This window comes from Kryptolebias marmoratus, linkage group LG1 (assembly GCF_001649575.2).
Source record: "Kryptolebias marmoratus isolate JLee-2015 linkage group LG1, ASM164957v2, whole genome shotgun sequence".
In the NCBI taxonomy this organism is placed as follows: domain Eukaryota; kingdom Metazoa; phylum Chordata; class Actinopteri; order Cyprinodontiformes; family Rivulidae; genus Kryptolebias; species Kryptolebias marmoratus.
The window spans coordinates 14,565,933-14,593,421 of NC_051430.1; the positions used below are offsets into that span (position 1 = coordinate 14,565,933).

General features: G+C 40.7%; 1 protein-coding gene across 1 annotated transcript; it reads right to left on the reverse strand.

Annotated features, from left to right (window-relative positions):
- Positions 1 to 53: 53 nt before the first annotated feature.
- On the reverse strand, positions 54 to 26,839 carry bin3 (bridging integrator 3). Its single transcript, XM_017417229.3, has 9 exons — positions 26,713 to 26,839; positions 21,639 to 21,687; positions 20,063 to 20,103; positions 15,509 to 15,570; positions 13,506 to 13,642; positions 9,573 to 9,613; positions 4,708 to 4,849; positions 3,537 to 3,671; positions 54 to 1,522 (listed from the first exon to the last, which is right to left on the reverse strand). The coding sequence occupies exons 1-9, from the start codon at positions 26,718 to 26,720 to the stop codon at positions 1,376 to 1,378; spliced, it is 762 nt and encodes a 253-aa protein (XP_017272718.1). The 5' UTR covers positions 26,721 to 26,839; the 3' UTR covers positions 54 to 1,375.
- Between the last annotated feature and the right edge of the window lie 650 nt (positions 26,840 to 27,489).

Consider the following 27,489-nt stretch of genomic DNA (forward strand, 5'->3'; position numbering starts at 1 on the left):
CACTCCATGATTATTGATCGGTAAATCAAGCTGTTAGTAAAAAAGTAATTGGATGTTTTTCTCCCATAGTTAATTTATTTCATGATTGATTGCAGCTTACAACAAATTGACGACACAAGAAACAAAACTAAAAATAAAGAATTCCCTTAGTTCTGTTAAAATCAATAATTTAAACTAAATAACAAAAGTACCTTCATTAGTAAAAAAAATTAATAACGCAACACAACCTGCGTCACAGAACAACTCAAAACAAGAAACTAAGCCTTAAGAATGTCTAAATCAGAATAAATAATCATTAGGCCACAAAAAACTAATAAAAACTCAACTCACATAAGACGAGACTGTGTGTGTGTGCATCACCATACATTGGGGCTTTCATACTGAAGCTCAGCCCAACAGAGTGGAAACAAAGGAGTGCAATAGCAGTATGACTTCATCCAAAATTAAAAGAGGCCAAAAACAAAAACTGGCTTCCAGTTCTGGTGTTGAGGGTGAAAAAGGACTTTCTAGCATCCCAGAAATGTGCGAGCCTCTCCGCTAACACACACTCTAACCAACAATAGAACAAAGGACTGGATGCTGTGAACAAAAGGGAAGTGTGTGCGTGTCGTTACGAGCGACTTCCACTAGAGGGAGTGCCAGCATTTGTTTTCCTGTTGCAGAAGTCGGTTCTCCGTCCAGCCTGAGCCCAGTCGCCTCTCAGCGGCACACAGGTCGAGTCCCACTACACACAAGTTAGTTATTGTGTTGCAGAACAACGTGGGCACGTTACACAAAAGGTCCTGTTACAATTATAAACTCCAAAATAACAATTAAAAAGAAAACAAGCCCTCAAAACTAAACTTGCATATAAATAGAAAAGGACAATGTTTTTGGCGACAACCTGAATGAATCTGAACTGTTTGTAATTTCAATAACAAACAAACAAACAAAAAAAAAAACCATCTCTGAAAGACTGTTGGTAGCACAGCTGATGAGACTTGTAACAAATAATTATTGTTCGGATTCAATTTTGTAAAACAAATGCTCTAAAAACAATGTAGTGTAACCCTGATGTAACTAGCTCTGACAAAATCGGCTTGATTTTTGTTTTTTCATTAAAAAAGAAGAAAAGGAAATATTGGCTTTTAATGTGTCACTTGGCTGATGGCTTTGTTAATGTGGCTTTCAGCTGCTTTGATTTGAGAATGAAACATCGGGGTGTAGTGCAACAAAAATGGAAAAGGGGGTGGGGGAGGGTGGGGCGGCAACCAAACAAGCCGATAATCAGTTTAAGGCCACTGCTGTCTGCTTGAACTCCAGAGGAGCTCGGAAAGAGAGCAATCCCTTCAGAGAGGCATGAAAAGAGCACTTCCCGATGTTCAGCTTTCCTCCCTCAGTCGTTGGCGACAATGGACAGAGAGCGCAACTCGCTGAGCTTGGCCTCCGTCTCCCTCTGCCTCTGCTCGTCAGTCAAACCAGCTGGGTCGATCTGGTCTGTCAAATCGCTGAAGATCGTGTACATTTCAGTGAAATAGACCACCTGGTGGGCAGAATAAAAAAATTGTCAGTATCGAAAAATATAAATCCATTCTTCCTATACAAAAAAAACTCGGACAGGGTCGATCTTAAACACCTCTCAAGAACGATTCCACATTTAAATCCAAGCTCTAATCCTGCTTTTACTCACACAAGTCTGAAGCTGCTGGTCTCAAACTCTCCTAATGAGAAGTGATTGGAGAAAAGAAATGGGTGTCCACGGAAATCAAACCACTCTGACAGAGCCCCCCCCCAAAAAACAGCCCGGCACTTCAGTGGCTACTGACCCTGCTTTTCTCTCCCGATCTGAACAAGAGATAGAGTGTTCACTGAAAGCTTTCTTGACACTTCCCACCCCTGCTTCTTCCCCTCGGTGCATGAGTCAGGCTCTCCAGAGAGTTGCTTTGATGATTAATAGACTTTAATCACATTACAAGACTCCAGAAGAGTAGGCAGAGAATGAAAGTACGGGGAAATACAACCCCATGAAACCCACAAGCACGTCTCAATATTTATTCAAACAGCAATGCAAACGATGGCCGTGCTCTTAAGGGGGCATCTCTGAAACAGCATATGCTTTTCATTGCAGGCAGGAGCAACAAGACGAACCAGGACAGGAAAAAAAATAGGTTATTCATTCACATAAACTGCCAACCAAGTAAGAATTATTTGTTGACTGAGGACATCGCTACAAGCATTATAGACACAACCAGCCAAACGGAATAATGTCAAGAGTCTAAACCACTTTATACAAGCTGTTTTTAAGTGCTCAGTCTGAAAGACATTGCCTGTTTACACCAAAATTTGCCACCTAAACCACATGAGTGGGCCATAAGTATTGGGTTACTGCTGTTTGTAGGGGTAAAACGGATACATTTTTTTTCCCTCAAAAGTGACTTGTTGAAAGGGCCATCGGAAATGTCCATATGACCAGTGATGATAATGTACACCAGATCAGCGTGTTCTCTGTACCAAAAACCACCTTACAATTACTCCAGTCACCACTCCGGCGTAAATGGAACCTCGCACGACTGGGACTGCCTCTGATAGAGAAGCCAGATCCTCGTGTTTGGAGCAGAACCTAAACCGACGTTACCCTTTGTCTTTGCGTTTTAACAAATCGGTGTCTGATTCCATACACAGTGTGTCCGCTGCGAGGAAAAATCAACAAAACCTCCGCAATTGTGTTGCATTTCATTTAATAAATGAAAATATGTCAACTCCTCAGCATCTGCACAAGTGGACAGATCAGGCTGTGGCTCCTGCTGAGGATTACTCGCAACAAAAGCAGCCTTTGTGCCTTTATCTTCTGCTGCTGCTGCTGCTGCTGCTGCTGCTGCTGCTGCTGCTGCTGCTGCTGCTGCTGCTGCTGCTGGGAAAAAGGGAAGCCAAGGATGAAACCGTGCGCAAGGCTCAGGATCAGGTCCACTGACCGCCCACTGGCGGATGTATGTGTGTCAATTTGAAAATACGGGTTCAAAAGATAAGCATAAACAGGCAAAACAGGAGAATTTTTGCATGATTAAAAATCCCCCTGAAAGTAAAGGGTAGTTTATAGTTCTATAAATATTTTGCGATGGGAACATACCTCATCTGCTAATCTGAAGTTCAAAGTGCATCCCAGAACTCCGTAATTGTCATTAAGTCTGTGATAATCTAATTTACTAATTAGGAGTGTGCCAGCGACTGTCCCAAAGAGGAAATGACATGGCCGAGCAGGTGGGGGGGAGGGGGACATGGTGGCGCTAACTTCAGACGCCCAGCTGCTTAAAGAAAAAAGACTTCAGGTTAGAGGAAGGCAGGCAGGGCTGCAGTGGAGCCAGACAGATGAGGCCTTCCTCGCAGCAGTGTGGGTCGTCGCCGGGGGTTAATCACATTAGGACTGCAGGGTGGGAGACAGACTGCCCGACTTAAACACACCCTTCAGCAGACCTGTTAACAGCACACTGCTCGTAGGGTGTGCCTGCAGCTGTGGGGAGCCTCTGCAGGTCTCTGCTTTTCTGGAGAGCGCCACTAACCTGTGCGCGGATAAGAGCCTCAAAGCTGGGCTGGAAGTAGTCGATGCGGCTCTGGTAGAATTTGGGCATCTCGTCCAGCAGCTGCTTGTTCTTGGCCTCGAAGTCCTCCTTGACCGGTTTGAGCTCTTCGTTAGCCTGCGGGGCGGAGGCAAGACGAGAAACAAAAGCATGGGTCACAAATTGCCCGTTCTAAATTTAGACAAGAGGACTCCGGTGGCAGTGCATGCTGTAACTCATTTTGACGAAGACTTTCAGATTTAGGATAGGAAACCGCACAGAGCAAAAGAAGTTATAAGTAAAATCCTTAAAGCATCGTTATCGGTCTTTTTCTTATTGTTATGAAAGATATTTAACTAATTCCCACGGAGATGCAGTGCAAAAAAGGCTGTAATCACGACCACAGTGAGGAGGAGTGGGTAATGTGGGCAGACTTGGCTGTGAGTGGACTCCAGCACCACTGATCTCCGTGTGAATGTATTAGTGGGTAGTCTGCTGTAGGCATGGAGTTATGGAATGCACAAAGAATAATTGTGAGAGGGTGAGAATTTTTATTAAGGGGAAGCGAGGAGTTGCTATAACTATACAATAACATATTGTTTATATGCGCCATTATGGTATGGTCTCTCCACCTTGGTTTTTATTTCCCCACATATAGGAGTTAAAATGGCAAACAAATGTTGTGTAAGGAACATTTCTTTAAGTGCACGGGGATTCAAAGGGCAGGGATGTAGGGCCTCTTCAAGGCTTTGTTCCCCTGACAGTGCTTTTCTCGGTGTGTGTGGGTGGCTCACCATGTGAGGATGTGTTAGAGGCAATAGCATAGGCAACCATGCAACACTATCTGTGAATGTGTGCGCTTCTGTAGTGGCCTCACGGTGTGTGTGTGTGTGTGTGTGTCTACAATTCTCAATTATGTGCCTGTAGATGTGCAGCAGTGCCTTTTTGAAAAGGCACTACTTGAGAGCCTGCTAGCTTGCGTGGGTGAAGGAGTGCACATGTACTGTATGCATGTGCTCAACTATTTTATTCACATCCAGTCAGCATTTGTGTCTTTTCCCACTTATCGCGCTCTATTCACGGAACACGGAGCGCTGGACGAGCAGGTGAACCCTGCTCCCCTGAAAGTTAGAGTATTTTAGCCGACTAAACGTGTGCACAGACGCGAACTGACCTGGTGCAGTTTGACCATAACGGGCCCGGTCTTTTCTTTCTCTTCATACTTTTCCACTTTGGACTGCAAGCGCTTGTAGTCCTGCAGGGCCTGCTCCCGACGTTTCACCGCCATGTTGAGGCTCGGGAAGACGCCGCTGTACCTAAAAGACAGCAAACAGACCCAGGAGGCCATCAGGGTGTTGAACACGACATGCACAGTGATGCACGGACAAGATCAACTCCAACACGCAAAAAAGTAGGGGGTGGGGGGAATAAATTTAAGCGCTTTCACCTTTCTCTGAAAAATTCAGACGTGAACTCTGCATCACATCAGATCTCACCAAAAGCCATTATGATTTAATAAAATTGCTCTCCTAAACATCTTCTTGTGGAGGTACTCTCAAACCCCAGAGGACAGCTCTGCATTAAGCTTCCTCTCATCTATTATCTAATTGCTATAGTTCAGAATGGCATGAAACAATTTATTTGGTGACAATTATCCTATTCCAAATGAAAATATATTCTTGCAACAAGAATCCTGGTCTTCTGCACTAAAAATAGGAAAACATTCATCTGTAACTTAGCAACAGGAGTCTGAGCTTCATCCTGGGACTTGTTGCACTGGTTTTGTGTCTGCTCTTAATGGGAAACAGGAATACTGTACACAAATATGTACATATCAAATCCAATATTTTATTAACACAAAGTCAAGAAATAAGAAAGTTTCATGCATCTTTTGATTCATTAAATAGCTAATATTGTTTCATTCCGAGGCATTCGAGGTACTTGATTTGCAATTGGTTCTGATATGAAACAAACAGATCAGCAGCTCCAAGTACAACAAAGGCCAGTATTCCAGAAGAAAACAACCCTGGCAACAATCCTTTTTGGCCATTTTTAATACTTAGACAGCAGGAAAATTAAAAAAAAAATGTTTTCAAAAGCAAACTACACAGTTTTTCACACAGGTGCCTACTACATATGAGTCAGAAGTAAAAACAATCGTAATGAAGAATTAGATCACCCTTTTTTGAATGAGTCATTTAAAGCCTTTTATCAGCTGTGTAGGCTCACTACTAGAACAGGGTTTTTTTTTTCATGTGAGCCTCTATCCATAGAGTTATTAACCACAAAATGTGTGGGCTACATAATTTATGTCCCTCTCCATGTCAACCATTGCCCTGCTATGAGCAGCAGAGGAGAGAACCGCTGAAAGCCCGTGCATGCATTGTAAAAACCGTAAATTACAACTCTGTCTGGTCATTACACCTTACCAGAGGCTGATGGGGCATGGGGGGGAGGGCTGAGGATTGCTGTCAGACAAACGGGAATTGTTTCCGACAGGAAGTTAAGCAAGGAGTGGTCGTGTAGTGTTTGAGTGACATCACGTAGCTCGGCTGAGCCCAGCCCCACGGCCCACGCTCTCTAACTATTTATAAAATCCTACTTTGGCCCAGTTTGTGGTAGGGGTGGATGCCGATCCTCAAGTCTACTATCTGCTCCAGTGTACACATACTTCAAGTGCCAAGGGATTATGTAACTACCCTGGAGGCATGACGGCTCTCAAACATTGTTTTTCTGGCTGCTGACAAGGCAGCAGGAAACCAGCTTTTACATGACACAAAGGCTAATAGAATAATCACCAGCACAGTTTACTGTGACAAACCCCAACGGTCTGCTTGATTGGGACAACACTGCTGCTAACAACTACATTTGTGCACACTGAAATGCAACATCCCCACTCTTCCAGTACAAAATAAGCAGGAAAAAAAACCACACAAAGCAGCTGCTTATTCACCCATTCTTCTTTTGTCCATGCTAGTTACTGAGGCTAACTGTATGTCCTGATGTTAAAGTGACTCAGCTGTGTCCTGATTCCAACATGAAAACAAGAGTGGTCCCCACTGAAAATACCCTGCATTTTCTCTGTAAAACATTTGTCTAAAACTTTCCAAGACTGGGACTTCTGCTTTGCTATCCTGGTCTCAACTGAACCACTCCCGGTCAGCCAGCAAGGTCTGAATTTGCGTTCCTTCCTGAGGGTTGTCTGGTTAAATGCTGCAAAGGGGCCAAGGGCACACCGCTGTCCGTGTGACGGGTCAGGTGGAACGAAAAGAGCATACGAAGCCAAAAATGAGTTTACGAGCAGCTGCCAATCCACAGAAAGGCCAGTCTGAACTGTCAGCCAAGCCCAAGTCTGGTCTAGACACCCTCAGTCTAGAACTCTGGCGGTGCCTTAGTCACATAACTCACTACTGTCAAGAAAACACTGCAAGCCACTAAAAATAGGGAAACATGAATTACTTTCTGAAAATCGCTGCATTTTTTTGTGTCAGATAAAGGCTGAAAGTTAAATCACATGGCAAGGTTTGTTAAATCTATTCTTACTATACAGTAACTAACAAATCAATGAATTAAGAGCAGTAAACCAAGAGAACACGGAGGTAATGTTCATGCCTCCTTTGTCTGAAAAAAATGCTCTCTTTCAATAACAGTTCTGTGCTATGGCGGCGAAGACAAGACGCTTATAAATCTGGTTTTGGATGCTCATAAATCTCTAACCGAGCGAAATGTCGGACCGTCTTATGTATTGGCTTTTCTGTATTTGTCACTACCTCCATTAGTGGCTCAGAGGCGTAACAGCGGCAAGTTGACTTCAACCCCTTATACTGCCTCGGTCCTTCCACAAGTCACACAGAGACAGGAAAAAGGCATTTTAGGCCTGGTTTGAAAGAGTTTTGAGAATCGGGTTAATGTGTCCTAATGCTTTATTATGAAACTATTATTATTATTATTATTATTCAGAACCATGCTGAAAGATGCTCTATATAAGACTGGTAAACTCCAAATACAAAAATACTTTAAAGCTATGACAACTCAACAGTAAATTCAGGCCTTCATCATCTCAGCAGCTCGGGCCAAAGAGTCCCCCTTGGCTTTAGGCCTCCCGACCTGCTCCAGAGGCAGAGCCTTCATCTAAAACCGAGGGGTGATGGTGGTTTGTCCAGTTCTCGCTCAACCTAGGGCAGAGGTCTCAAAACAGGCCTGACTTCTGTCTCACCCAAAAGAACACTGGAGCAGAAAGGGCCATGTTAGGCGGCCCAGATAATACAAATGCCTCGATGCCCACGCACTCCCCTCCCCTCACATAAACACAGTGATGTCATTCAGTGACCCTACTGAGTGGATGAGACTCTCAATTGAACCTGAGAAATAAAAAGACACTGAGGGTGAAAGGGGAGTGTTTTTACGTTTGTTTTCTGTGCACTTCGCCAGATGCAAGTAAAAAGGATGGATGCCAAAAGTTTAAACAGCAGTTACACATGGACAAACAGCATAACCTAACAAACACAACAATTACAAACACACACACTATTAAGTGAAAGTCTTCCATTAATATAACAATCTTCTTTTCAACTCATCACTAATTGTATTTACAATGCCACAAGATCACAACCAGAGTATTCTGGGATGAGTAAAAAAACATTAATGAAGGACTAATGGAATCTTAATGGAAGCTTTAAAGCGCACCAGCTCTTGTATCTTTGTGTGTTTTTTTAATGAATAACACCTTTGTAAATGAATAACCAGTAATGCTGTCTTTTTAGAGAGGTTAAAAGTAAAACGGAGAGGTCAGTTTATCTTGGCATTCATTTGAAAACCTGTTTTCCCTGCACTATTTTAGAAACATGTTAAAGCAGAAGTTGCTTAATGGTCCAAAATACCAACACCTCTTCTCTCCCCTCAAAGTCCAGGCTGGTGTTTGTATATAGGTGTGTGTGTGTGTGTGTTTGTGTGACAGCATGTGCTGTCCTGAGACAGTTCTCTTGCTTAACCAATCCACGGCTGTGGGCCCAGGAAGCTGGGCTCTTTGCCATATTCTGAGCCTGCCCACACGTCCGCCTGCCGCCCACCAGGAAGAGGAAATTAGAACCATTCCATCCTGTCGCTGCTCCCCACCAGCGCACACGAGGGAGACGGGGCTTTACACACACACACACGCAGACAGACACTGACCTAACCCAGGCAAACAGCGGATTCACTTTACATCAGCCGTTCCACAAAACGAGAGATTCATGAAAAAGAAAGTTCAACAAAAATCACAGTATGCTTGTGTGCTTAAACAGAGCACGTGTTTATTGTCCTGGGAGGAGCTAAGAGGAGGAAGAAATCCTTAACTAGCGCTCCGGAAGATGGGTGGGATAGTCCAGCCACTCCCTTCAGTAACTCTGCAGTGTGTGTGAGTGTGTGTGTGGACATGTGTGGACACACAGATGTAAAAGTGAGTAGAGTAAGGTTTAGGGAATGGAATAGCATTCACTGCTTCTCAAATGGGGGGGTGGAGGATATTAGGAATGAAAGCTAAATAAACTTTCCTCAGATGTAGACTCACAGCAGAACTGTTCACTCCCAAATTTTTACGATCTGTGTTATAAGACTGAAGGGCTTCATATGGTTCTGACTTTCTATCCTTTCCGTTTGCTGACTAAACTTGTATTTTTTTTTTATACCACTTTCAGCAAAAAGGACTTGTTTAACTCATTTTACCGTGCTTTCTGTCCCTTCTTAGCTTTTTGGTGTTCAAAGCTATGTTTTGCCAAATCCAAAAATGTTACAGGGAACTGGACTTAACAGAACCAGGGGGATGAATAAACTTTTTAATTATGAGACATTAAAGTACAAAACTGAACTAAAAGGCCTTTCTAACACTTTTACATGAGTCTTCATTTGTAAAGTTTGCCTCGTAGTGTATTGTTCTGCCACCCAGTGCAGTGCAAATCATTTATTAGGATTTTGAGATTCTGAGCTGCTACAAAGATTTTTGTTTTAATATCAACAACATTTCCACTAGAAAATGTGAAAATTTAAAAAAAAAACACTCACTTTTTCAGAGGATCAATAACAGTCTTCTGTATCTGGTTTACCTGTGATGAAAAAAGAAACAAACATATTAAGTAACGCTTATCTAGAAACATAAAAAAATTTGTTATTTACTGTCAAATTGTATTACATCAGAATTACTTTCAGAACTAAATATTGTTTATATGTTTTGCAAGTTATGTGCAACGTAATGGTGCAACACGTCACGGAGCTGGTGCCTATCTCCAGTGGTCATTGTGTGAGAGACGGGGGACTGGAGTACCCTGGGAAAAGCCATGCATGCACAGGGCGAACATGCAGACTGCACACAGAAAGGTCGCAGCCAAGTTTTAAACCTGCGACCTTCTAACCACTGTTTCTTTGTGCCACCCCTCAAATTTAATTTAATCAGAGCAAACAAAAAAAAAACAAACAAAAAAAAAATTAGAAAAAGGGGAGGGCAGGGGGGGGCTTGCAAAGAAACTTTCATGACGTTGACTCTTTTATTGTACACAAGCCCCGAGGAGAAATCTTTGAATATTCATTGAGCTCGCGATACAAAAGGATGAAACTGTCAGGGGACGGACATGAAAGCAAAGCCCAACTGATTTCAAATCCTGTGCAGGGTGGGCTGCCTTACAAGATGAAAGTTCTTAACAAACAAACATTTTAACCATAACAGTTTATATTCTCAAGCATTCTCCTTCTGGTTATCAGAAGCGACAGGGGAAGGAGGAGGGAGGAGGGGGGTTAAATGGAAGTAAACGAACGCGGCTTCTTGAGGCCTCCAGTCTCAAAACCAAGGCTCATCAACAGAAGTTGGTGCACAATTAATAAAGTTTTAGCGTCATTTGAATTGCAGATTTAAAATGACTGTTAGTACAAGAAAAGCGAGCGTCAACGGAGCTGCATAAACAAGGCAATCAACTCTAGTAACAAGTGTGCTTGAAAGAGTGAAAGACGATTTGAAGAGCGAGATGTGAAGTGACAGTTGCAAGAGAACAATGAGCTGCTCCCGTAATCATATGTTCAATTTCTATTGGAAGGACAGTCAATCACACAACAGCAAGGAAGCAAGATCACAGCTGTGCTTTGTAAAAGTGCCCTGACCATCGATGAGAACAAACAGCAACACTCACTGCTTCACACAGGCAGATTTCCAAGCACAAAATGGTTGATGGTGGTTTGAGGGAAAACAGAGAGCCAATAACAAATATGGGAATTCACATTTTCTTTGTTTTACATATTCACATCCTTTCCCCCTCCCCGGCTGGAGCCGCGCCGCTGCTTTTAAGGTGAGAGCATGCAGTGAGGAGGGAGAACAACAGCGGCAGATTTGCTTAAGCATGCTGGTGCCCTCTACCCTCTGCCCCTTCCCACAGTGAGGGGGGGGGAGAAGAGATATTCCTTGGAGACCCCACAGAGCCCGAGGCCGATGCTCGAGCAGCAGTCTCCATCAGTGAGTCACGGGGCAGAGGCCATCCCGGCACACAGGCCTCCCAAAAATATACACAGATCGCTGAGGAAATCAATATCCCTCCAAACGGAGCGTCTTCCACTGCGCTGCCGCCATCTACACTGGGGCTCGGCTTCGGTAGCAGTGTGCCGGCGGGGCTGTGCGCCCTCCTCAGCCCCAGAAATAAACACACAAACCTGGGCCACTGCTGCCTTCATTATCGCTGCACGTTTTATCTGCTGGCTCTCTCACTTGTGGGCCCTGCGGCAGAACATCTCGTCTCAGCACGGAGAAGAGCAAAGGGTAGATGCTTTTGTGTCTGTTTTGCTGAAGAAACAAGGTTTGCTGTTGATGCCGTCAGAAACAACAGCCAGCTGGAAGGGAGAAGTCAGAGTAGCGTTCCAGTGAGCTGCGCCGGATTCTAAACACCTAGCAAAACATAGAGGTGATGCACACTAAAGACTGACCAGAAAGTTCTCACAATCGCTATTCTCCCCTTGGCTCATTTTTAGCCACTCTACAAAAAGAGAGGAAGGCAAGAATTCTTATTGAGTAGGACTCAAATAAGAGCAGACAAACTCAACTGTGGCCTAGCTGTCAAAATACCATTCTGATGCTGAGGATTCTTTCAAAATAATGTTCAAATGACAAGGAAAGAAAGGGATGGGATCAGAGTATCAAACATCACTTATCCATTCAAGCATGTGTGGTTGCATTTTTCTTCACTTTAGTACTGAAAAGAAAAAAGTTCATTCCACAACGCATAATTTCTTGGTGAAAATCAAAATACACGAGTTCGGTTGTGAAAACGGAGTGCTCTCTTGGTCACCCGACCAAGCCAAGTCCCCAAAGAAATGCATCCCAGGTCACAAACCACACGCACTCAGTCCAACCTACATTTTACTTTGTCTCGTCACTTAAAATGGCTCCTGTAAAATTTGATGAGCTGTGAGCAGTCTGTCTGAAAGGCCGGTATGGTGAAGCAGAGGCAGCAGAGAACAGAGACAGACAGTCACCGAACAGGAGCTGCTTGCTTCATCATCATCACCATCAGCATCATCCATGTTTTATATTCAACCAAGCAAATTTTCTCTTTGGTGAGCCACTGAAATCACTTTCGGTCAAAGTAAGAGAAAAAAAATCTTAACATGACAATATATCTACAAGGGAATCACAATATTCAAGGCACTTTGTGATTGAATTTCTGAACTTTAACAATATTAAGAAGAATCTAATTTGGACTCTGCTTCTTTTACATATATTTATTTCTTGTAGTTTGAATTTTTCCACTAAGTAAATCAAAAGAGGGGGTAGGGGAATCAATTCACTGAATCCACAAAAGCAAATATGTACACTTCCAGGTAACACTTGGGTTAGTGTTAGTCTATGGTTTCACAATTAAATAAGTAAATAATCCTCCATTTTAGAAGCGATTCCGTTTCTCCTCTTTCTTGGATTATTGTTGTATGATATCATTCTGGCTGACAAGAACAAAAAATAAGAACAAAAAAAAAAAGAGAATATTTTCAAAAGGTAACGAGTGTGAAAAGCCTAGAACACCTACTGGCAGAGAAATGAGTCAAGAAAACAAAGATGGAAAAAGGCCAATCTGTATATACCTTAGTGTGATCTCCTGTGTTTGCCCCTGATTTTTTTCTCTCTCTCTTTAAATGTCTACCCTTCACAGCAGAGTGCCTTAAGGATACGCACATGTGTTGACATTATGATTCACATTTTAACTACCTGTGGCAATGATTCTAATCAAAATCCAAGCAAATAAACTGAACAATTTTTCACAAAGCACAGACATGGAAGAGCAGGCAAGAGTATGCTGCATAGCTTACAGTTATAGAAAAAAACAAAAAAAAGGGTCTGTCTATGTATGATTGGCCTTTGGAAAGTTTAGGTTTATAGTCTTTATTTGTTCTTGGGAGTTTAATAAATTCATGCTGGCCACAGATGCTCTTCTCTATGCTAACTTTTTTTTTAAAGAGACTATTGTATGAATCATGAGTACAAAAAAAGAGGGCTGAACAAAAGCCAAATGTTTGTTTGAGTAAAAAATGCAAACGATACAGTATATACCTGTTCATCCCGAAAGCTTTGAGTAACTCGTCTGAATTTTACAGCAGAGGAAAGTTTATGCGGAGAAGACCCCTCTATTGTGTTGGAGTTATTTTAAACACCAGTGAGTCACAAATGCATCAGTTTCACAGCTGATAACCAGCACTGTAAGCTTACAGAAGATGTTGCCACAGATGCTTTTCAACAACGACAGAAGGCAATGCATAAGGAGAGTTTCTAGACTACAGGCAGCACAATACTGACAAAATGTGACAACGTCCAATTTAGTCAGGATCTAGTCCAGGGTCCTCTTTTGTATGTCTGAAGAAAAACATTACACCTGATACCATTCTAATACCAACAAGAAGCTGAGAAACGGAGTGAGAAAAATAAATAATACAATGAAAAAAAATGGTAGTAATAGGTAAGAGTCTGACCTTCTCCTGGTTGAAGGCGTCCATTCTTTTCATGGCTGTGTCCAAAGCAGTCATGGACTCCAGGAAGGCCTGGTCCTGCTCACATAGCGGGTTATTCAGCAGATCTGCAGAGATCTTCACTGCAGCTTTAGACATGGCTGACAGCCACACATGCAAGAAAAAAATAGATATTAATAAATAAACAGAAAAAATAAATATTAAAGAAGATAGTAAAATAACTTTGCGAAAAGAGCACAATTTAAAACATTTCATCAGTGCATGTGTTCCTTATGTGGGAGGATATCTAAAAGAAAGCTTCTGTGAAAGCAGCAACAAGATGGCACAATGCTGGCCCCATTGTAAAAATCAGAGAGGTTGGCAGGGCTGCCTGTCTTATTGAATATTCACCAGTACACCAAGAAATCTTTGCCAGAGCAGAAATCGCTGTTAATCGGCACACATGCCACTTTAATACATAGAGCACATATCAGATTATGGCTTTACTGTCAAAACAAATGAGCTTTGCTCAGGAGACACAACTGACAAGAAAAGCTGTTCTGAAATGGGCTTTATGAAAATATGGAAGACGTCCGTGTCTCCTCTGCTCCATTGAGATTATCTTCCAAAAAATGTTTACAAACTAATAAAAATGCTAACTTGTCTGTTTCTTTCATCGTTTGAACTCCTACTAATAAACCGCTCGGCTGTTATGACAGACATGTTATTAAAGGGTCATGAAATGCAAAGGATGACCTTAGGGTCTTATGAGCAAGAAGCAACATTCATGTCCTTTTTAATAATCTAGGGATGCAATAGTGAACAACAGCAACACATAAAGTGCTATCTTGCAAGCATTTTATTCTGAGCGCTTACTCACTAACCAGCTGGCACTGGTCCGTTATTTTCCCTTCCTTCAGGGTGGCTGGGTCTCCACCCTGGCGGTCAGCAGCGTCACTCACCTGCTTCTTTTGTGAGTCACTCGTCCCACAGACGGACACCAACTCGCCTGCCTCTGACTGCAGCTGGCAATGATAGTACGAACTTGCAAAGATTGCTGAGCAGATCAAAAACATGCCGGCTGCAATCCAAGACAGTGGAGTGGGAGTGTGTCCGTGGAAGACTCACCGGAGAAGCAGCTGACAGACAAACATCGTCACAACAGTGACCAGGCCAGTCTGCTGGTAGGGAAACATCAAACAACCCCGCCGAATTCCCTATATGAAACACGTTATACGTAGCAGTTATCCCTGCAGCTTTCCTGGTCTTATGTAATTTAAATTATACTATAACCATGATTAACTCAAAATACAAAAAAAGATAATGGTGGCCCTAACCAGTTGAGCCTGAGTTCAATGAAGCTCTGAATATCACTACCTTTGACTTCATAAACGGTGGCCAATTTAATAGCAGTGTATTAAAAGCAGCATAGGTCCAGTTCTTTGTTGGGCGAGGGTTGGTGGAGATGGGACCGAAGCAACAGATGGAATCCATTAACAATAATGAGGCCCTGACAGCTATGACACTTTGATGATGCAGACATCCATATTCCACAGCACAAAGGAGAGGAAATGAAGGAGTCTCTTGCTGCTCCATCCATCCCTGCTCCTCCACCCCCACAACTGACTACTTACCACAGGCCATTTCTACCGCTTCTTCCCAAATACACCATCTCAGAATCAACAAAGCAAACAAATGTGAACACGGATTCAAGTCCTGATGGGTGCACAAAGAAATACCAGCTAAGATATAATTTAAATCAATCTCTCACTGAGTTTTTTTTTCTTTTTTTAAACACAAAGGAGCACAAAATTCAACCACAGCAACGGTCTAGAAAACCCTGTTCACAAAAATTAGGACAGATGAACCGATCAGTTCATTTTTCTTTTTGTTTGGAGTCTGCGCGCCAAAAAGGAAATTAAACCAACCACACATCCTTTTACCGCAGACAAACCTGCTCAGCAATGCCCATTACAACGAGTGGTGAACACATAAAACACTGGTTATAAGCTTCTGACAGAACACACCTAAATCAGCCTCCGTGCTTTTCTTCATGTCTTTGTGAAGCTTCTTAGTCTGATCCTCCAACCTGTTGGACAAGAAGAATGATTATCAGTTGACTTGTTCAATTTCCTGCTCTCTCTCTCATTTTTTCTTTTTTTTTTTGGTGTCATCACAGCAATCAAACTCGCATGAAAGATTTGGCAATTGTTTTACGCTGGATGCCCGTCCTGCCGCAACTAAAAACTAAAAAAAAAAAAGACAACTGATTAAAATAATTTTATTTACTCTAAAAATGTTGACATCAGAGACATACAGACATGACAAACAGATAAAACCAGTGTGAAACAATATAGTTCAGGAAACAATTACACATTTCATTGATTCCACATAAAATCTGTTAGCCAATTACAAACACTGGGAATCCATCTTGTCACTGTAAACTACATTTCTGCTCTGAAGCATTAATGTCTTCAAACATTTCACTCCACATATTCAACTGATGGGAGTTTTTTTTTTTTTAAATGGCAATTACCAGACTAGGGAGTCTAAAAACAAATGCCATTCATTATAACAATTAGGGCCAGGAAGGGGTTTAGGGTCTCCCAAGGGACAGCTATCATATCACTTCTCCCGCTTTGATAAAAAAATACTATGTTGTAGGGTCTCACTGCCTTTATTTCAAAGTTTCAAGTTGTTTTTTTAAAAACATTCAGCTGCTGAGATACCATCTCACACAGACTTGTATATCTAAGAGCATAAAGTGTTGCAGTTTATTATTATCTATTTACTGAATATGTTAGACAGTGACTAAGGTTTTTTTATATTGAAATAAACTCCACGGAAGCAAAGTGTTCCTCAGAAAATCTAGATTTAACTGAGTCTGACTCATTAACCTCCTGAAGAACGTACTATTTATACTTTCGTTTTGTAACAAACACACGGTGCTTCGTCTATAGCCAGTGGTATTCACAATACTCCTGGCAGATTTCCGACTGCACCCAAATGTGTGTTTTATTTTCACTTCCAGTGTCATGGTTCCATTAAAGAGAATATTTCCATACAGCTATTGTGTCACAAATGTGTTTTATATCACACTTCTGACTGGAAAATAGCTTCTGACGATGCTATAAAGATACGGATGCTGATTTAATCATTTGCTTCTGAACGCAACAAGTCACTGAAAATATGACACAACCTGAACGTATAATACAAGGAGGAATCCCAGTGCACAAAACAGGACAAGTAAAAACAACTTAGTTTACTGTAGACAAGCTGACATTACTGTTAGAAATTATAGTCAAACAACATCTTAAACTGAATGGTTCCTGTCTGTTTTTTTACGGGTCAAACTCTTCGAACAGTGGGAACAGTTCAACGAAAAGTTTTTCTTCTTGAAATTGTGATGCTTCTGCATTTCTGGAAAAATCTTAACAGACTGGTGCCGTCTTGGGAGTGACAGAAGAACATAAAAATGAGCCAAAGAAAATAACAGCGAAACTTTCCCAGCTATGGAGATCATGTTGATGGTGGGTGAAACCATCTCACTATGTAAAAAACAAACAAAAAAAAAAAACTGAACAAAACTCAAATTCTTTGAGACCAAACTCTGTACATTCACAGTGTATTCTTGTCCGGCTTGTTTGTGCATGTGAAATTTTATACTGCAGACACTACCTCCTACATTAAAACGTGTTGCTCAATACTGTTGCATCTTCTCTACTCTGTCGGCACTCCGGCAACAAAGGGAGCTGGTCTGGTTCCGAGGTGAGAACCTCGGCTTTCCCTTCAAAAAGTGAGAGGAAGGTGGCCTACTGAAGCAGCTGCTGCTCTCTGCACCGACGACCCGAGGCCAGCCGAGCCACAGTCATCATGAACCACCAAAAAGTGAAAAACTGGACCGACGTGGTGTGACAGTTGGGAACAAACAGGCATTCCTCCACATTTGGCAATTCACACCACATTCTTTTTAGGTAATTGCCATTCACACGACAGCTGAGTGAGCCACTGTAGTTCTATGCAAATGTCAGCTAAAATCAGTAATTAATGCCAGATCTTATCTAGAACGATGTAATAAAAAGATACCCATTTGGTTTAGGTAAATAAAAGCTAAAACCAAAGTATATTTCAACTACAAGTTGTGCTTATTAATTCTGCATTTGTTATTTTTTGTGTTTTGTGTGTGGGTTTGATTTTTATTTTGGCAACGATGTTGATCCAAGACATCCAGGATGGAGTATTTTATATTTATGGAGAATTATATTTGGAGCGCACAGCTCCAAACTATACACGATCACTGTAGATACACTATAGTATCTTTGGTACTTAAAGCAAATCAGTGCATATGCTGAACACCTCAGTAATTCTGTTCAGTGAGAAAATTCTGTTCATTAATTATAATCTTAATTATTATAAGAAATACACAGGTAAAAGAAATTCATTGCACTAATTTTGGCTCATTCATGTAGTACTTGAACAACAAAAATATTAAGGATTTATATTTATACGTATGAAATCTTAACAGATATTCTCTTACAAAATGCAGAATGATTTTTTATATCATTTTTAAACTATTGATAAAAATTACACTAAACAAAATAAGGCAGTGTTTGTATTTTCTTTGCTTCTCGATGAGTCCTGATTGTACTTTATGTCCCTGCAGGAATAAAACAGGCACATCTGAAACAAAATAAACACTTTATTGGCTTTATTTCCAATTTAAACAAGTCTAAGTACTGTATATTATCAGTAACACGACTGTAGAGCGTAATTTGGAAATAGCTTTGTATTAATAACATCATATATAAAAGGTATTATGTCATTAATACAACATAAGTACTGGTTTAGTGTACTGCTTTCAGGCCACAGAAACACCATGATGTATTGATATGGATCTCTTGGGTGGAGAACCTAAGTGTCTGCACATGCCTGCTGCTCTGACTCATCCAGAAGGTCTACTGGTACCACTCCTTGATAAAGGCCTTCTTCTCAGCAAAACCGGCGTAAAAAAAAATAAAACTGTCCTCCCACTCACTTTGCTAGGCCCTTAGGGAGTTTCTATGACCTGAAGACTTGGGAATTTAGGTGCTGTCAACCCTGATCTCCGTAGTTTCACACAAACACTAAATTAACAACTAAAATTAACAACTGCCAATTCACGCATTTGTTTTTTAAAATGAAAATAAAACTGAAAAACCTTAACATACAAAATTGCTTCTTTTTCCTCCTAAAAGGGCTAATTTTGTGCAGGAAAATGGTTCCCGCAAACAATGGTTTATAGTCATGTCTCGCCCCAGGAGGAGGCCTCCTCTTGGATGAAGAGCAGGATCAATCTGCCTCTTAGTTATTCTTTCATCTTCATTTTTTTTTAATTAAAGAGAACTGCAATAAATTAATTTCACCATCAGATTACTATAAGTTTCCATTACATTTTGAACTAAAGCAAATAAAACATCTCTCTTGAAGCGATACAACAATGAGACAAATAAGTAAAACTCTGCAAAACTCACAAACCAAACAAACTAAATGCCCTTTACTAAGGACTTTGTAAAAATACGATTCTAAATTACCAACATTTTAGCTCACACTGTATAAGACAACTGTTAAAATGTCCTTAAAATTTATTTAGCTTCATTAAAACAGTCATTTATATTGTATTTTATAAAGGATATTCTGAAAACATTAGGAGTCAAAACTTAAAATGTTTGTGAATTATTTTCTGATAAATCCCTTTGATGAAAACAGACAATATTGTTTTTGTTCGTGGCAAAAGTTACTCAACAAAATTATCCTAAAACCTCTATAAGGACACCGATGTGTGTGAGAAATGCATTTTTTCCCAAACCCATGGTGCTGTTAACACTGCATTTAAACAACAGAAAGGACAAGTTTATGCAAATACGTGAGTAAAAGTTCTGTAACAGTATGATACTAATAACACAGGGCGTAAAATGGATCAATCAGTTTGTTAGCCTGTTAACCAACTTGCAGCCACACAGTGTAACCTTTATTTGATATGCATCTGGAAATTAAACTGTTTTTAGAACATTTGCTGAGAGAGAAAAAAAAAAAGAGCAGTTTTGCAAAATCACAGTAAGTCACCGTTAAATATCCAATAAACTGGCTTAATATTCTGAAGTGGGATACTTGCATGACTAACTTCCCACAAATAACAAGAGCACTCATATAACACTTGCAATTTAGTGATTAAATTTTATCAAAGGGGATATGATTTTCTTTCTGTTTCACTCATCCCAGTAGTTTAGTCTTTTTCTTTATTCTAACATGTAAAAATATGAAAAAATGTCAACAATTTATGAGGGAGCTTTAATTTTCTTACGTATCTAACAACGCTTTTTAAGTCATTAATTAGCTTATATAAATATAATGTAACGTATGTTATGTTATCTTTATTTTGATCTTCAAGTAGAGAAATTTTATTAAGTGAGCAAAGGGGCAGAAATGAGTCTTTGGATTGTAAAGGTCGCAGACCCCTGAAATAGATCAACACTCCACAATATGTCAGTATTTCTTAAAAACTTAAAACACAAAAAAAAGCATCATTAGATATGCAAACTTACTTTTGAAGTTTCTCATATTCACGTTCAAAGTCTCTTTCAACCTAGAAAACAGAAAAGAAACCCAACAGATGAATAATGGTAGTGTGACGGGACTCATTAAAGACACCAATAATAATTACTTATATGTAGAAGAAATGAATAAACTGTCTTTTTCGCACAACACGTTCAAGCTAGACCCAGTCCAGAGAGGAAGGACGGAGGCAGAAAGGAGGGCTCAATGTTGATTCTTTCTCTGTTCACCTCTGAGAGACAGAGGTAGTCACAGAGCTAAATTAGCGTTTGTGTGTGAAGAAGAAGGCGGTTCACACTAACCAAACGACACGTTGACGTCACTTTGCTGTGTGTCGCCTCGCACTGATATGGCGCCGAGGTGCCCACGTTGGGTCGCTGTCAGCAGCGACTTTGGAAGGACAGACTTTGTCAAGCCGATGAAGTACAACTGATGCGTGTGAAGGGCTAATTAGCAGATAATGCTGAATAAAAATCCTTGAAAACATGCCACCTTTTACTGACAAATAGCAGCAGGCGCTCCCATACTAAATGCTAGTGGGAAAGAAAAAAAAAAAAGAAGAATGCAACAAATCTCAAGTAGAGGTAGATGGCTGTGTGACCTCGGTCTACGTAGTCTTTGATAAAACCATGATGGGTTCATTTCTATACCTGCTGGAAATGTATTTGTCTATGTAAAGTTTGATAGCAGTCCGTGTGCATTTATGAGTTATGATTTCTATACACCAATCTGTGTGTTGAACATGCTTTACTTTGTCACACTTACCTTGGTAGATTTTGCTCCACATTTTTCTAATTATTGGTGCTCCAATTCAGCGTAATGGGAACAACTATAGTCCAACAAGCTATACACTGGACCTAGAACAATGTCAATATCACTAAATGATGCTGAATAATTACCAGACGAGGATAAAATATAAGTTGTTTTGCACCCTATTCCCCAGCTGATTGATTTTAGTTTAATATTCAACAATCTCAGGTCTCCAAAGCCAAACAAGGCTGTAAAGGAGCTCACCCACACAGGAAGGCTCATCATGTCTGAACGTGGCACAAAATGGTTTGTCCCTCATCTCTCGACAAAATGTTAAACAAGTTACAGAACCCTCCTGGCTTCCTGGCTTGTGGTTCTGTGGGCTCAAGATTTTAAACAAAGAGACAAAAGCAAGAAAAGAAACAGTTGACACAAAGTCACAAGCGGACCATCTGACCGGCCTGGATGTAACCCACTCCATGGGTTTTGCTTAGGATGGCACAGGAAGCTGGAAAGCCAGACTTGCAGCGACTGCTGGGCCACAGAGCTATTACAGTGGAAGTGGTTTTCACCAGCAAGGGGAACACCTACTCACTGTCACTTCAAGGTAATCACCCGCTGCCCCCAAAGTGGCTCAAACAAATTAGTATCCCCATAAAAAAAATAAAAAAATCTTCTGGCTGTTGCACAGCAATGTGAGCATAAGGATGTTTGTATTTGTCACTCAAATAAACAAAAGTGATTTTTTTTTTATTTATTAGCGTAAATTTTGAGTTGTGTGTGTGGGAAAAAAAGTTAAAGTTCATTGTGACTTACAGTTTTAGAGACAATCTGTTTTTTCGGTTGTCCAATCTTGAAGGGAATCCTGAAATGACACAAAAAAAGCTATGAGAGATGGAAGACGGAAGCAAGTGGAAAATGACCACTTAGAAAGGTGAGGTTAATGAAGCTCATCGTCAGCTGAATAACGCACAGAGATCAGTTCTGGTCTTAGAGAGAGCGAGCACCTCTTTTAGATCTCTAACATAGACAGCAGGGGGTCGTTAATCCCCGTCCCTGTCAAATGTCCAGTCAGTGACATGTACATTAACCTCATGCCATCACTGATCACATCTGGCATCCCCTGTAAATCGTTATCTCACAACAGAAGTGGCTGCACCGGCTTCTCTGTGTGGTTTCGGTGACCCCAGTTGGAAGCCAAATACAGATGCTTTACTGTGCGTCAGAAAAATACTGAGTCTATTTCAGATTCTCAGACATGAACCTGAATGTACGAGGAATCAAAAAGGCATATCCAGAACAACTATGATAACTGAGAGGTGTATCAAGTTGTAATAATTTTGTTTGGAATGAAGTACAATTCATGAGAACACAACGATTCTCATTACAGGAATTGTTCAAATAAAACAGAGCTGTTCCTTCTTAGTTAGAAAAAAAAGCATCATAGGGCCTCAGAAATCCACGAGACAAAAACGAAAACATTTATTATGTTACTTTCGAAAGCTTGTCATTGACACTGATGTGTCACTGATGGTCTGAAACCTGAGGCGTCTGATGGACAGTTGCTGGTAACAGGTGGGGCGAGGCAGCAGCTGCTTCTAAAGAAAGGTGCACAGACTAATGAGATGGAAAAGCGAGGGTGTGATGGAGGTCCTCATTGTGCAACCAGTGTATGTTACTGATGTGTGGAGAAGATCCTTTTGATGACAGCTCAATCATAAAATTTAACAAGCCCCGGTGACAGCAGGATCCGTGCAGTACGAAATACATGAAAAACAAAACACCGATTACACCGGAGTCTTAATGGTAAAGATGTTTTTTTTTTTTGTATTTTTTTTTTTAATTAGCTACCACACCTTGTTTATAGTCCTTTTAAATATAAACATACAGTTTTTTGGGGTTTTTTACGGCTAAAGAAAGTAGGTTCATTTACTCGGTCAAAGATCGGATGAGCCGACATGGAAAACAAAACAAAAACACACTAATACGTTTTATGGTGACTCACCTTTACCAATCACCTGAGGGATGCACTGTGATGTCATCCTAACCCACAGATCCAACTGAAATCTGTGAGGGATCCCTGATTACAACAGCAACATACATGTCTAAGTGCCAACTCTGGCTGGAGATCAAACCGTGTTCTCCTGAAACTACGGTGAAGAGGACATGCCTTCTACGCCTACACCAAGATCAGGTTTTACTGTATGACTTATGGAAAAAAAAAAAAAAAAAAAAAAAACAGACGCTTGAAATGCCGGTTGAGAACCACTTTAACGTCGGGACACAATCAAACCAGTCAAGAACTTTGACTCAAACTAATGTTTAATAAATGCAGTTCAGTTGGTGTTTTTGAGTTTTTGCTTGTGACAATTTCTTTTCTTGCTGTTGCAATTAAGACTGTTTTAAAGTGTTACATGTAGTAACTTTGTGTTTCAAAGCTGTATAGAGCTACGCTAGAGAGTTTTACAGCTGAAATTAACGAGAACAAACGAAAAACATTTTTCGCAAACACCAAAGAAAGCATTTTGGAAAAACCTTAAAAAAAAAGTTTACTTCTAGTACGTGAGCATTTCAGGAATATAATCTTGACTTTGTTTCGCATAAACGTTGATGCTCCAAACAGTAGAAAAATAAATGTTTTTCCTTCCAGTCTGTTTCAACAAGGTTTCACTCTTCAGCTTAGAGGACTGTCAATCGTACGGCCTCAAGACAGATGAGCACGGGAAAATTATCAGTTGCACACCAACACTTTCAAAAAGAAATTGAGTTTCACAAGAATAATCACAGAAAGTAAATCCTGCATTGAGTGGTAAACGTAATGTGAGGTCGCTGCACATTTTCAGGCCCAAATTAATCATTTGAAAGAGCCCTTACCTATTTGCGGTCATTACCAACAAGCTAGTCAACTAGCAATTATACAGGTATCTGATCTGTGAAGTCATAGGCTACACGTCACCGCCATCATGTAAGCACGTAGGCATAAACAAAGAAGCAACAGTCTCCTCTATTCGGGACACAATATGCACTAACTAGAAGAACCGATGGCTTTTCACTGAAACTGCAAATGCGAGCGCCATTACAGAGATACTGCATCATTTGACCTTGGATATTCCACGGAGCACAGAGGGCTTGTTGAAGATGTTGGGAAGTGGAATTGTTTTGATGGTGACCCCAAAGTCAGACCTCTTACGTCATTAAACCTAGTGTGCAGGCCCTGCTGGAATGCATCAGTCAGCAGAGACAATAAAGGACTCTTTTCAATGGCAGAGCACTCCACTCTTGACCTTGTGGTTGGCAGTGCATGATGGCAAAAGTTCTGCTTGCCAGCCATTGACTGCTGGGCTGAACTAAATGACGCCATCTTCTTATAGCCTTGCTTGAAAATTACACAAGGGTGATCCATAATAAAGCCAGTTGATATACACTAACGTCACAACAACGTTAACTTCCCTTCATTTCGTTTGGAACTGGTTCCATGAATAGTGAGAAGGGAATACTGTAAACCTTCTTTATTTGCCCTGCTGCGTGCAACATTGCTACTTCAATGTTTTAAGGCCACTTTAATGGTAATTTCCAAAGTTTTACTTAACATGCATCCACGTCAATGATGCAAAGAGTCACAAAATGTGCACAATATGCGCCATGCATACAAAAATAAGACAGTATGTGTGGAAATGTATTACACCATGGTAGCCAAGCAGCCTTGTCTGTTTGATAGTGTGATAGTTAAGTGAGCGAATGCAAAAGAACAACATTCATTCTTAGTTAAAAAGATATATAGTGGAAACATCATATTCAGCTTACTACCTTAGACTTAGCAGCCTCCGTTCTCTTCATTTACTTGTCTGCTATTTAGCCCAGGTGCACTCGGAGGTTTTTGAAAACTGGCAGCGAAAACACTGATTTGAAACAACACTCGGTCGAACCAGCGCTGTTAAAACTCTGGTATCCAACATCACTTGCCAGCTATAGTCAACAACGTATAACGTGCAAGCTGACTTCAGTAAAAGCGATTTACTGGAGAGAATTATAGGCACACTGCTCAGCTATTTATGAGACACTAATGACGAGCAATTAAAATATTCACCATATAAACAACTATTTGTACTGCAGTGACATTGGGAGGAAGAAGTTAATCTCTGATTGCTCTCCAGCCTTTATGTTTTAAGGCACAAAACAACCACAGCCGACAGAAATGTGTAAAATCAACTGATTGTGAGCGCAGATGCTTCCTCTCAGGTTACTAGGAAATCAACATAATGACCTACATAGTCATTTTCTGGGAGATACCAATGATTTACAAGATACATCAAGCCGTGCACACAACAAACGTTTATCATTGTGATGTTCTGAACTGAGAACAAATTGTGTTTCGGTGACAGCTGCTTTGCCAAGCTGCCTGCTGCGTGTCGACAACTCAGGCTCATCCCTTGAGTTTAGGAGCCTTTTTATGCCTGAATGAGTCATAGGTAAGAAATAAAGGGATAGTCCAATCAACTGAAAGGTTCTGTCTAATAGTTATCAATAGTTGTTATCTTATTAGCCATGACGTCAGTTATAGAGTAAGGAGTATGGAGAAAAAGAAAAAAAGTCTTTGTCCAGGTTAGGATAATAGTTAGCCAAACAAAGATCTAATTTCTATAATTTTTCAGACGTATAAGACAACTCCTTCTCAAAAATCAACATCTAGCTGTGAAAGCATTTTGGAATCAATGGGTGATTAACAGGCTTCTGCAGAACATGAAGAGGTAATTTAACCAGTGAATCAGGTGTGTTGGAGCAGGGAAACAAGTAAAACATGCAGGATAGTGGCCGTCGAGGACCAGGATTGGAGACCCCTGATCTAGTCGGTCAAATGTTTACCCAACTCCCAGCGTGTCAATGAATAACTGGATGGACATCTTGAACTGAGGAACTTTTAGAGTCTGCCAAACTCAGGACTTCCACCGCCACCGTTGATCAACGCAAAAATGGCTATAACTCGAGTAAGCTGAGCTAACACTTAATGTGGTAGTAGCTGAGAGTCAGCCTCGAAACATACTCCGAACACGAATATCCCATAAGACTGTGCAAAACATTGTTTACAAGATGGGACAAAAATAGCTATATACCTGTCATTTCTCAGCAAACGATGAACAGTCTAATCTTAGTCTGGGCCTTTAATTAAACTCTGGTTCACTGCTATTATAATGGCAAATAAGTCAGTCTGGGGGCTTCTTTTTCAGCTGTAGTTTTTTAAACTGTAACGCAATACATGTTGAGATCATCATACAATTTACCCTGAACGAATCATACTTAATTATATTATTCCAGCACTACTTGATTATTTAAATGAGAAGAAAAACACTGCCCAAGCTTGTTGCTTGACTTAAATTCTGCCGACCGATTATCAAATCCCTTTAAATGACATCACCTTTAGTCCTGCTGACCAAAACAAAATGTAGTATAAAGACTCGATCTTTAGTGTAAATCCAGGAACTATACTTTCAAAGGTTCGTCTGTTTTGGGGTAGATTTATGGGTGACACTGACGAGGGCTCATTGCGAGCTAAAACATACCGTGCTATTTTAGCCAAGTTACACTTTTTTCAGACACTCTTCGTTTCAATTTGGCGACCCCAAACAGGCAGCGGAAGCTGGCGTTTTCGACAACAAACATTTTCACTGCTTCGCGAAGCTCACCCCCTCATTAGAAGAGGCTTTTGTCCGAGTTTCAAAATGCTAAAGGCTAGCCCCCTTCGTCGCGCTCCCCCGCTGTCTTGTTTAGCTATTCCAGGAACTAGCCGGAGCCCCGGCCGATAAGCCTTTTCCTCGCTAATTTCGAATAAACCGCCTCGAGTTATAACTTATTCCCAATCGACACATCAGAGCAGCGCAACCAAGATACCTACCAGCTCATTCTGAGATAACTTTTATTCCGGTTTCACTCGGTAGTCGGATTATCTTCCGAGAACCATTGCATTACAGCCGCTCCGCAGCCGCGCGCTAACAGGAAGTCACCGCAGCTGAGCCGTCCGGGTTTCCTCTGAGGAAGTTTTATGACAAAACAAAATCTACACAACTGGAAATAAAACTCACAGTGTGGGTTTAAAATAATACTTTCATAATATATATAGTCGTATTTTGTTGCTAGGCTATTTTAAATGTGAATTAATTAATAATTTTATTTTAAACGAACGAGTGTAATGTAGGCTACACGCTGGAAACCAAGTAAAGTGAAGGACAGAAGGCAAGTTGTGTTATATTTTTTTTCTTTATTCAAGTACTTACATGGAAATAACAAAACATTTGCATTACAACAAACTGAAGTGCCAGGTAAACGGAGTAGCACACCTCCCCATCACAAGGATAGAGTAAAATTCATTTAAATATTCAGCTCATCATTAAAAGGACCTTATTATAAGGTAATAAAAACAAAAAAATGAATAGGCAAAAGACATCCACGACACTTTGAACAAGACTCCTTGTTTTCTTGAACAGAAAAGAAAAGAAAAAAAGCCAACAGAACAGTTAGTCCATGGTGTGTTTCCAATTGTCTTGCATTGTTGTTGAGTTTCTCCCATTTTACTCAATGGAACTTTTTTTTTTCATGCATAATAAAGAAAGGAGCACCACCCACTGCATCTGTGGGTAGCACTTTGGAACATGTCCGTGCACATGCAAAAAAA

Excerpts from the sequence above, each read along its gene's own strand:
- bin3 (XM_017417229.3), bottom strand. Across the intron at positions 15,571-20,062 it reads GAATATGAGAAACTTCAAAA|GTTGGAGGATCAGACTAAGA; the intron begins GTAAGTTTGCAT and ends CTTGTCCAACAG. Across the intron at positions 3,672-4,707 it reads TTATGGTCAAACTGCACCAG|GCTAACGAAGAGCTCAAACC; the intron begins GTCAGTTCGCGT and ends TCCGCCCCGCAG.